At 47.0% G+C, this 12,376-nt stretch overlaps 1 protein-coding gene across 2 annotated transcripts in view; it reads left to right on the top strand.

Annotated features, from left to right (window-relative positions):
- The window catches only part of GNAO1 (G protein subunit alpha o1), a 131,858-nt gene that overhangs the window by 77,318 nt on the left and 42,164 nt on the right, over window positions 1–12,376 (top strand). For both annotated transcript variants that reach the window (XM_080643737.1, XM_080643738.1), the window contains exon 3: window positions 669–810. In XM_080643737.1, coding sequence (XP_080499863.1) covers window positions 669–810 — 142 coding nt within the window. The remainder of the gene's footprint in view (window positions 1–668; window positions 811–12,376) is intronic.

Genomic DNA, 12,376 nt, shown 5'->3' with positions numbered 1-12,376 from the left:
CTCAACGCTCACTTGGTGTGTAGTTCTGGGCTCCCAGGAAAGAAGTGGCAGCCCTGCCCGTCAGCGCCGGTCGGCCCGGTGGTCACACGCAGGGCCTCGACTGCCGCTGTGACACTCCGCCAGCGGCGTGACCTCGGGTGGGTGGCTTGCCCTCTCTGAGCCTCAGTTCCCTCCCCTGTACGTGGGAAATCGTAGGATTGATCTCCTAGGATCGTTTTGAATCTTAGATTAGACGGTGTGTGTAAAGCACTTGGCACAGAGAGGAAGCCCTACACTCCTGAGTGGCAGGTAAGACCCCGAGCTTTGCTTAAAAACACGAATAGCTAACATTGATTGAGTGCTTCGTGCGTGCCCTCCCGTGCTAAGCGCTTTCAAGTATTATCCACACCTGCTGACTGCCGTTGCTCTTGTGTGTAGGGAATATAAAAAGACTGCCTTTCTTCCCCACGATTCTGGTTTTTTTTCAGATTAATTTTCAGTAATTCGGGTAGATGTTCCCATCAGATCCGATGGTCCCAATGCATCGGCTCAGTAACTCAGCTCCCGGATCAGACCCGGCCCGCAGCCAACTCCGCCAGGAGGGCGGCCCCAGGGCTCCGCAGGCCGTGCTCTCGGGGGGCCCAGTGCGGAGGTGCGCTCATCAGTTGGTGTGTGTGGTTTTTCTCCAGGATCATCCACGAGGATGGCTTCTCGGGAGAAGACGTAAAGCAGTACAAGCCTGTCGTCTACAGCAACACCATCCAGTCCCTGGCAGCCATCGTCCGGGCCATGGACACTTTGGGCATCGAATACGGAGACAAGGAGAGAAAGGTAGGCCGCTGAGCGCAGGGGCCCGGCGAGGAGAGGGCCTGTCTCGGTCCCCTGCCGCGTCCTCAGGACCCTTCGGGGCACAGGAGGAGACTGTGCTGTATGTGGGAGAGAAATTAGTCACCCACCTGAGCCAGGAGACCCGTCCCCACCTGGCGCGCGCCAACAGGGGCTTCGCTCGTGGGGCAGACTTCCCCGCAAAGTCGCCAACAAGGACAACAGCCACAGAGTTCCAGGGTTCATCGTGCAGATGAGAAAGGGCGGGTGACTGTTCTGAACTGGGACTCCCACAATGCTGCATAGTACCTGCCCTGGGGCCATTACGCCAACAGAGAAAATATTATGTTTTTATTGATTTGAGAGAGACAGGAAGGGAGAGGGAGGGATAGAAACATCAATGAGAGAGAAACATCGATCGGCTGCCTCCTGCACGCCCCCTCCTGGGGATCAAGCCCGCAACCTGAAAATGTGCCCTGACCAGGAATCAAACTGGTGACCTCTTGGTTCCTGGGTCCACGCTCAACCACGGAGCCAGGCGAGGAAATAGGTCTCAAATGTAACAGCCTACCTGGCCACCATCCCCTCCCTAGGGGAGCTCTCCGTGCCTTGTTTGGGGGGTGAGGGAGCAACCACGTGAACTGATTCTTTCTTCCCTCGAACCAAGGGGTGTGCTTTCTGCCTCTCAGGGGTGAGTCTGAGAACCTAAGGGGCTCCCCTCCCTGTAGGAAGGGGACGTCCTAGAACAGGGACTGTTTTTCACTTGAGTTTCCAGGCGGCTGATAAGTGGTGGATGGAATAAGTATATAAAAGCTTCTTATTTGCAATTAACTGTAAGACTGAACTTTATGCAGCCACACTGGCAAATGAAATTAAAGGGAGGGGGGGGAGGGAAGGAGGGAGGGAGGGAGGGAGGGAGGGAGGGAGGGAAACAACCTCAGGGAATTCTATCCAGAAGCTGCTCTCGGCCCCCTGGTGGGATTCTGAGTCCCAGTTCTTCGCGCTGTGACCTGGATGGAGAATGGGGAGCAGGTGGAGGCCTCCCAGTGCCCTGGCCCCACAGGGAGCCACTGGATGGGCAGCCCTGATCTCTGACTACTGTGTGGTTTGCCCGTGTGGTTAGCAAACACATATCCTGTCTTTGCTAAAAATCACCTCCATCCCGGAGGAAATCTCTAAGGTCTCACCTGCGACCAAGCTTTGCGTGTAAAATTCAATGCTGATGCACAGAATTCTAATTCTACGGCCCGGTGTCGTCCCGGCTCAGGCGCTGGCTCCTCCAGGTGCAGGGGGACTGGGTGACGCAGTGTGTCTGAGGCCAGCCCCGGGGCCAGGGAGCTGGGCGCTAGCAGGAGGGCCTGTCCCCAAGCACTTCTCCCCAGGGACAGGCTCTGGTTCGGGCTAGAGCGTCAGGGCCCCTGGAAAGAGGGCACTGCCGTTCCCCAGCTTTGTTCCCTTTAAGCCAGGCGTCCTCAAACTACGGCCCGCGGGCCACATGCGGCCCGCCGAGGACATTTATCCGGCCTGCCGGGTGCCGCTGCCTGTCCTGCTTAGCAGCCGACGCGTCCCGGGCCCGCAGTGCGCATAGGAATTTGTTCATAGTTTTTTTTTTAAACTATAGTCCGGCCCTCCAGCGGTCTGAGGGACAGTGAACTGGCGCCCTGTTTAAAAAGTTTGAGGACCCCTGCAGTTTAAGCACTCACGGTGGGCTCACGGTGAATGGGCTCACGGTGAAGCGGGCGCTGCGCTGGCTGCTGGGGATGCGGAACGAGCGAGCGAGCGCAGTGGGAGAGGTGCTGGAGAAGGCAGGCAGGCAGCAAATACCGACTCAGACCGGCAGGGTGGCTGAGGTGGTACGGGCTTCATTCATGTTAGCCATAACGGCCCCAGTGGTAACATACAGCTGTGATTTTTTATTGAATGTATTGGGGTGACATTGGTTAATAAAATTATAAAAGTTTGAGGCGTACGATTCTATGACACATTGTCTGTCTATTGCATTGTGTGTTCACCACCCCAAGTCAGGTCTCCTTCCATCACCATTTGCCCCACTTTTACTCTCTTCTACCTCCCCTCCCCCCCCTCCCCCCTGCTAATCCACATACTGTTGTCTGTGTCTATGAGGAGTGTGGTTATTTTTTTTATTTATTTATTTTATTTTTTTTGCTTAATCCCTTCACCTTCTTCCCCTAGCCCTGCACCCTGCCCTCCCCCCAACAAACAGCCACCCTTTATTGAGCACCTACTAGCTGCCAGGCACTGTGCTGAGCACTTTACATATATCCACTCATTGTAGTCAACTCTGGCCTTCAAGCCCAGAGCGGCAAACGCCTGGTCTGATCTTCAGACCCGGGACAGGCTGTGGGCTTTTGCCCTCGGTCCGCCTTTCAGCCGAAGGGAGAGCCGGTGCTGAGTCTCAGGTAACCAGCCGGCAGGCACCGGGGAATGGCATGCCTAATTTTTCCAGTTCTCAGAGGAAAAAGGGAAGGTCCCTGTCATTTCATTGCTAAGTGAGTCAACGTGGGCTGAGTACCGACCACGTGTCGGCTTTGTGCTGAGCCCTCCTAACGATTCAACGTGATGTGAGATGGGGCCGTTAGGGAGCTGGCCATGCTCTTGGGCACACAGGACCCCAGGCTGGCCGAGCTCGGTCATCCCAAAGCTGGTCGGGGAAAGTTCCTGCAGGAAGTGAGGCTAGAACGGTCCTGGAAACAGAGGTCGTGGCATGGCAGGTGCAGGGGCGGGTGAGGACAGGGACTTGGAGCAGGAAGAACTGAGTAGGAGCAGTGGGTCAGCGAGGACCAGAGGAGATCTGATTGACAAGCGAGGCCAGTGGCCAGAGCAGAGGCTTAGGGTACGGGCCAGGTGTGGGGAAGGTAGGGTTAGGGTCAGGTCCCCATGCGGTAGGCCTTGGACAGGATGCCAAGGCGTTTGGGTTTTCTCGTGCTGGCAGTGGGCAGCCATTGACAAAGCTTGAGCTGGGAGGGATGGGTAAAAGTGAGCTTTAGTTACCATGATGGCACGTGCAGGGTAGACTAGTGGGGAGGGGACCCAAGCTGGGTAAGCTATGCTAATTGACCGCCCCCCCCCCCCCGCCCTGCCTCGGGGTCTCGGTGGGGGTGGGAAATGAGAGCAGCCAGGTAGTGGGGTGACTAAAGAAAGGGGACCTGTGACTGGCTCCTGGGGCATAAGGATAAGGATCAGGAAACTGAAACTCCAGTGTGACCAGCCTGGATGCCTGGGGACAAGGCCAACGGCAGGCAGAAGTCAGGAGATGGGGCCACACCTGTGAGTCGGGTTTCCACCTGGTGGGTCTCCAGGTGGGAGTGGTCCCCAGCAGAGGGACGGAACTGAAGCTCTCCATCTCCGTCTCCATCTCCAGCTCCCTGTGGCAGGGCCTGTGCTAAACCATTGGCGTGAATTGAGTGATTAACACGAACAGCTCCCTGTGCGGTGGGTGCTATTGTCACCCCATTTTACAAGGGGAAAAAGGAAGTGCAGCCACCCTAGGTGACTTGCCCGAGGCCACGCAGTACAAAATATATACGCGTGGAGGATGGAGACACAGCCCTAATGGAACTACAGTCCACACGGCTCGGTCCAGAGCAGAGTCCCAGTTAAACAGGCATTAGATCGTTCCAAGAATCCCATCTCCCCCCCCCCCCCCCCCCGCCCGAGTCTCTCTACCAAAAATGCGGAAAGGGACCATAGCCCTTCTGTCCTCCTCAGTCTGCCCCACCCCCACTCTCCTGAGCAGCTCACCTCCCCAAGTTCCCCGGACACCCTCGCTCTACCCCCAGCCCACAGGGCTTCCCTCTCTTACCCTCTTCCTCCTCCTCCTGTCCCCACTTTTCCCTCCCTCCTCCTTCCACCCACTGCTCTCTGCTTGTAAGTGGGTCCCTCTCTTCCTCTCCCTCCCTCCCTTCCTTCATCTTCCTCCCTTTTCCTCTCTTCTTCTCCCCCCTCCCTAACCCCCTCCCCTTCCTGCCTCCCTTCCTCTCTCCTCCTCCCTCCTTCTCTAACTCCTTTCTTCCCTCCCTCCCTCCTCATTCTCCAGCTCATTATTATGCAAATTGTCTTAATCTTTTGAAGTGGAGTCTTTTCCCTTCCTCCTTCCCCACCCAGGCGCCATCTGCATCACAAAAGCAGAGAGACTAGGCCGCCTGCCTTGTAAGGATCTGGGAGACTAGACCAGTGGTCGGCAAACCGCGGCTCGAGAACCACATGTGGCTCTTTGGCCTCTTGAGTGTGGCTCTTCCACAAAATACCACGGCCTGGGAGAGTCTATTTTGAAGAAGTGGCGTTAGAAGAAGTTTAAGTTTAAAAAATTTGGCTCTCCAAAGAAATTTCAATCATTGTACTGGATATTTGGCTCTGTTGGAGGTTCACAGAGAAAGTCTATGAACAGTCCAGGCCCGTGTCAGTAGATTTACACACACGCACACACACATGTGTATACATCAACACCTAAAAAATGTGTGCACGCTTATACTAGTACTTGCATGTATAAAATACATTGCAAGCTAATGGGATAATAGCAAAGAAAGAATGCCTTGACCGTGTGTGGGGTTTTATTCCATTGAAAAGGCTCTTGTTTTCATCATGTGTGCCTCTGCCGATTTCTCTCACTACATTCTAATGTCCTGAAGCCCAAAATCTAGATCTTATTCGTCTCGTACAATGCCCGACACAGGAAGTAGGGGGACTGGATTCGGTTCCCACTTCTACCACAAGCTGTTTGGAAGGTAAAGTTAGTTACCTTCCTCAGCCCTCAGTGTTTTTGTCTGTAAAATGGGCACAAGCTTAATACCCTCCCCGGTTCTAGGCTATACGATTAAATGAGACAATGCCTGTGAAGTGCTTAGGATGATAGTGCCCGAGGACAGAGAGTTCTCAGCAATACATTCGCTCTTGTCCTTTTCACCAATTTGTTTAAAATTATCACTACTGAGAGGGAATAATGGCGGCGGAATAGACAGACGTGTTCCGAGCCTTGTCCCGGAGCAGAAAGAAAGAACAGCTGAGGGACGCACAAGGAGTGTTTGTTGGCTGGTTGGGAGACAGCTGAATTCCAGAAGGAGGTGGGGGACTGCTGAACGGGGTTCCCCTGACCTGGCAGCACCAACTGCGGCTGGGTCCCCTCCCGGAGCTGCGGGCTTGGACGCGGAGTCTGCGCCATCTTGATCCGGAAAGTGGAGCTTATCTGAAGCCTGAGAATCCACAACTGCGGCACCCCAGGAACAGCTGCGAGCCCCAGAACAACGCTCCCCAACTGGCGCAAGCACACGGGTTCAGAGGAGCTCTACACTCCACCACGGAAAGGTCAGATTTCGCCTGGGATAAGGTGAGGTCTCTGGTCCCGGCGGGAGAGAGGAACGCGCGTTTTGCGGGAGCTGGAGGACCAGGGAAGTCTGTGCCTAGAAAAGTCCGTGGCTGTAGGGGCTGGCGTGATCTGTGATTGTGGAAAGGGGTCCTCAGAGCTGCTAAGAGAAGGGCACTCTAAAAAGCAACCCATTTTGATCTGAAGTGCAGGGACACCCTAAGAATTTCAGGCTGTCCAGACTTACGCGCAGCCCGTGCGCTCCCTTTGTGCCTGGGTTTACTCGCAGTCCTGGAGTTCGCACACTTGGGCTTTTTCCTCTTCAAATCCTTGCTTCTGATTACTAAGCCCAATACATAGGATCACCCAGTTGGGGACACCCTGGGAGACTGCAGGGGAAAGTTGTTTTTCTGGAACCTGGGGATCGGAGCGGGGAGTGACCATCAGAGAGTCAGCTCTGAGGCAGACCACGCCCACAGGCCGGTGGCAGTGCCACAGGGAAAGAAGGCTCTAACACTGCCTAGAGAGGCCATAGATAGACCCGGAAGTCAATCCAGAAACACTGCCACCCAGGGGCTGAATCACAAATTGACTCTTGCGTAATCAAAAATAAAGGAATACGAGAAATTAAGACACACCGCCTGCTTAAAATCAGGACTGGCTTACAACACCGAAGAGCAGTGGATCGCAGGGAACTGCAATACTGTCTGGACTGAGAAACAGGCGTGCCAAACAGAAAAACAGAGGAAGTGAATGTCCTTCACTACTTCACATTTTATTTTTACCTTTTATTTTTTTATTTTTTTATTTTTTTTTTATTTTCATTTTTTGCATCTTTTAATCAAGAAACTTTTTTTTCTTTTTTCATCACTTGATTTTACCTTTTTAATGATTACATTTTTATTTTCAATCCGTATTATTACTACTGCTATTTTATCTTTTTTTTTTTTTTTTAAAGTGTCATTTTATTTTCTCTTCATTTTATTTTGGGATTAGGGTTCTACATTCTATTTTTTATCTTTCCTTTAGCATCGTTTTACTCTATCTCAACTCTACCTTTAGGCCATCACTCTCTTCCCAACCTCCCCCTTTTCAGTGTCCTGTTTGTCTTACCCTTTTACTGCTTTAGATTTTCCCTATTCTTTCTGTTTACCCCTTGTTAAAATTTCACCCTACTTACATATCTAATCTCTAATCCCCTGCTCCAAGTCCACATACACCTCTCCCTTCGCTGTCTGAGCTATCCATAAACTTGTCCTTCTCTCTGTCCTTTTGTTGTTGTTTGCTTGAATGTAGATTATATCCAATTTTTATGCTGCTTTTGTGAGATTGTTTTGCTTATTCTTCTTTTGTTTAATTTTTTGTTTGTTTTGTGCTTCAGCTTTCCCTTGCCTCAATCCATATTAGTTGGTGTTGTAGTTTGTATTAATCCCCAGGCACTTGTTGCTGGCATTTGCTGGGATTAGTGATTGTTCTATTGGAGTTTTATCCCCAATATATATAGTCTGTTCCCCTTTCTCTCTTAGTCACTTTCTTGTCTCTCTTACTTTTTTTTTTCTCTTTACTTTCCCTTTTCCCAATTTCATTTTCACACTCCTTTTTTCTTTTTTTCTTTCTTTCTTTCTTTTTTCCTCTTCTTCTTTCTCTCCTATCACCTAATTTGCCTTTCTCTGGTGGTCACCTTTATTGGAGGTTATTAATATTGTGAATACATTCCTGTTCAGTGCCTTGTGAGTTGTACCTGGTAGTGCTGTATTTTGTGCCTTTAAATCAACCCAGGAGAGAGAGAACTACATAACCAGACACCCAGAGAAGAGAGACCATGGGGAGACAAAGAAGCAGCCCGCATATGAAAGAAAAGCAGGCATCACCAGAAAAGGAAGTAAACGAAATGGAGGCAAGCAACCTTCCAGAAAAAGAATTCAGAGAAATGGTCATAAGGTGGCTGAAAAGAATGGAAGACAAATTCGACAATATGAGCAAGAACCAAGAGGAAATGAAGAAGAACCAAGAAGAAATGAAAAATGACATCGCTGCTGTAAAGAACTCAATAGAAAGCATCAAGAGTAGACTAGAAGAAGCAGAGGACCGCATCAGTGAGCTAGAAGACAAGATGGAAAAAAATACCCAAGAAAAGCAACTTCTAGAAAAAAAAATTAAAAGGCAGGAGGAGAGTCTAAGGGAACTTTGGGACAACACGAAACAAAACAACATCCGCATAATAGGAGTTCCAGAAGGAAAGGAAGCTGAGCAAGGAATAGAAAACCTCTTTGAAGAAATAATGACAGAAAATTTCCCAGATATAGGGAAGAAAAAACCCACACAAATCCAAGAAGCTCACAGAGTCCCAAGCAAAATGAACCCCAAAAGACCGACGCCAAGGCACATTATAATTAAATTGGCAAACACCAACGACAAAGTAAGAATCTTAAAAGCAGCAAGAGAGAGACAGAAAGTTACATACAAAGGAACCCCCATCAGACTAGCAACTGATTTCTCAACAGAAACTCATCAGGCCAGAAGGGAATGGAATGAAATATACAAAGTCATGCAAAGGAAGGGGCTGAATCCAAGAATACTGTACCCAGCAAGGCTGTCAATCAAAATTGAAGGTGAAATCAGGAGCTTCACAGACAAAAAAGGACTAAGGGAATTTATTACCACCAAACCAGCAATGCAAGAAATGCTAAAGGGTCTACTGTAAAAAAAAAAAAAAAGAAAGAAAGAAACAGGAAGCGAAGAAGTAACACAGGGGTAAAGAATAGGAATGGCGACAAATAAGTACCTATCAATAATAACTTTAAATGTAAATGGATTAAATGCCCCAATCAAAAGACATAGGGTAACAGATTGGATAAGAAAACACGACCCATATATCTGCTGTCTACAAGAAACCCACCTCAGAAAAAAAGACGCACACAGACTGAGGGTGAAGGGATGGAAAAAGGTTTTCCAGGCAAATGGAACTGAAAAAAAAGCTGGGGTAGCAATACTTATTTCTGACAAATTAGATCTCAAACTGAAGGACATAACAAGAGATAAGGAAGGCCATTTCATAATACTAAAGGGAGCAATCCAACAAGAAGAAATAACTCTGGTAAACATATATGCACCCAATACAGGAGCACCCAAATACATAAAAAAACTCCTGGAGGATATTAAGGGAGACATTGACAGCAATACAATCATAGTAGGGGACTTTAATACCCCACTATCACCATTGGACAAATCCTCTAAACAAAACATCAGCAAAGAAACATCAATCCTAAATGACTCACTAGACCAGATGGAATTAATTGACATCTTCAGAACATTTCACCCCAAAGCCACAGAATATACATTCTTCTCAAGCGCACATGGGTCATTTTCAAAGATAGACCATATGTTGGGACATAGGCAAAGTCTCTTCAAATTCAAGAAGATAGAAATCATATCAAGCATCTTCTCAGACCACAGTGGCATAAAACTGGAAATCAACTACAATAAAAACAACCCAAAGAAATCAAACACATGGAGACTAAACAGCATGCTATTAAACCATGACTGGGTTACCAGAGAGATCAAAGAAGAAATAAAAAACATCATGACAACAAATGACAATGAAAACACTACAATCCAAAATCTATGGGACACAGCGAAAGCAGTCTTGAGAGGGAAGTTCATAGCTCTACAAGCCTACTGCAAAAAACAAGAAACAGGGCTAATAAATTACCTAACCCAACAACTCAAAGAGTTAGAAAAAGAGCAACAAGAAAAGCCCAGTGTAAGCAGAAGGAAGGAAATAATAAAGATCAGAGCACAGATAAACGACATAGAGACCAAAGAAACAATACAAAAGATCAACAAAACCAAGAGCTGGTTCTTTGAAAGGATAAACAAGATTGATGAACCTCTAGCCAGGCTCACCAAGAAGCAAAGGGAGAGGACCCAAATAAACAAGATCAGAAATGAAAGAGGTGAAATAACAACAGATCCCGCCGAAATACAAAGGATTGTTAAAAAATACTACGAACAACTCTATTCAAACAAACTGGACAACCTGGAGGAAATGGACACATTCCTAGAAAAATATAACCTTCCAAAACTCAATCAGGAAGAATCTAAACAGCTCAACATGCCAGTAACTATGGAAGAAATTGAAGCAGTCATCAAAGAGCTTCCGGCAAACAAAAGCCCGGGGCCAGACGGCTTCACAGGAGAGTTCTACCAAACATTCAAGGAAGAACTAAAACCTATCCTCCTCAGACTATTCCAAAAAATTCAAGAGGAAGGAACACTTCCCAGCTCCTTCTATGAAGCCAGCATCACCCTAATACAAAAACCAGATAAAGACAACACAATGAAGGAGAATTACAGGCCAATATCCCTCATGAATGTAGATGCCAAAATCCTCAATAAAATTCTAGCAAATAGGATCCAGCAGTACATCAGAAAGATCATACACCATGACCAAGTAGGATTTATCCCAGGAATGCAAGGATGGTTCAATATCCGCAAATCAATAAATGTGATACATCACATAAACAAATTGAGAGATAAAAATCACATAGTCATATCAATTGATGCAGAAAAAGCATTTGACAAAATCCAACACCCTTTCTTGATAAAAACTCTCAACAAGGTGGGAATAGAAGGATCATACCTCAACATCATAAAAGCTATATATGATAAACCCACAGCTAACATCATACTCAATGGGCAAAAACTAAAACCATTTCCCCTAATTACAGGAACAAGACAGGGATGCCCACTCTCACCACTCCTGTTTGACATAGTACTGGAAGTATTAGCCACTGCAATTAGACAAGAAGAAGAAATAAAAGGCATCCAAATTGGAAAAGAAGAAGTAAAGCTGTCCTTATTTGCAGATGACATGATATTGTACATAAAAAACCCGAAAGACTCCATCCAAAAACTAACAGACTTAATAAATGAATTCGGCAATGTAGCAGGATACAAAATTAACACCAAGAAATCTATGGCATTTCTATACACCAACAATGAACTTACAGAAAGAGAGACTAAAAAAGCAATCCCATTTTCCATCGCACCAAAAAAATTAAGATACTTAGGAATAAACCTAACCAAGGAGGTAAAAGACCTATATGCGGAAAACTACAGGACACTGAAAAAAGAGATAGAGGAAGATGTAAACAGATGGAAGAACATACCATGTTCATGGATTGGTAGAATCAACATCATTAAAATGTCCATACTACCCAAAGCAATCTATAGATTCAATGCACTCCCCATTAAAATACCAACGGCGTATTTCACAGACCTAGAAAGAACTCTCCAAAAATTCATCTGGAATAAAAAAAGACCCCGAATAGCCACAGCAATCCTGAGAAAGAAGAATAAAGTAGGAGGGATCTCAATACCAGATTTCAAGCTGTATTACAAAGCCACTGTCATCAAAACAGCCTGGTACTGGCACAAGAACAGACATATAGATCAATGGAACAGAATAGAGAATCCAGATATCGACCCAAACCAATATGCGCATTTAATATTTGACAAAGGAGGCATGAGCATACAATGGAGTCAAGACAGTCTCTTTAATAAATGGTGTTGGGAAAATTGGACAGATACATGCAAAAAAATGAAACTAGATCACCAACTTACACCATACACAAAAATAAACTCAAAATGGGTACAGGACTTAAATATAAGACGGGAAACCATAAAAATACTAGAGGAATCCACAGGCAGCAAAATCTCAGACATATGCCAAAAGAACTTTTTCAGTGATACTGCCCCTAGGGTAATGGAAGCCAAACAGAAAATAAACAAATGGGACTACATCAAAATAAAAAGCTTTTGCACAGCAAAAGAAACCATCAACAAAACAACAAGAAACCCCACTGTATGGGAGAACATATTTGCAAATGGTATCACTGATAAAGGTTTAATTTCCAACATCTACAGGCAGCTTATACAACTTAATAAAAGGAAGATAAATGATCCAATAAAAAAATGGGCAACGGACCTAAATAGAAGCTTTTCGAAAGAAGACAGAAGGAAGGCCAAGAGACACATGAAAACATGCTCAAAGTCACTAATTATCCGAGAGATGCAAATCAAAACAACAATGCGATACCATCTCACACCTGTCAGAATGGCTATCATCAACAAATCAACAAACGACAAGTGTTGGCGAGGATGCGGAGAAAAAGGAACCCTCGTGCACTGCTGGTGGGAATGCAGACTGGTGCAGCCACTGTGGAGAACAGTATGGAGTTTCCTCAAAAA

Source organism: Plecotus auritus (assembly GCF_963455305.1).
Source record: "Plecotus auritus genome assembly, chromosome: 10".
In the NCBI taxonomy this organism is placed as follows: domain Eukaryota; kingdom Metazoa; phylum Chordata; class Mammalia; order Chiroptera; family Vespertilionidae; genus Plecotus; species Plecotus auritus.
Note: the sequence above shows the minus strand (reverse complement) of the source record. Positions and strands in the feature narration are given on the sequence as shown.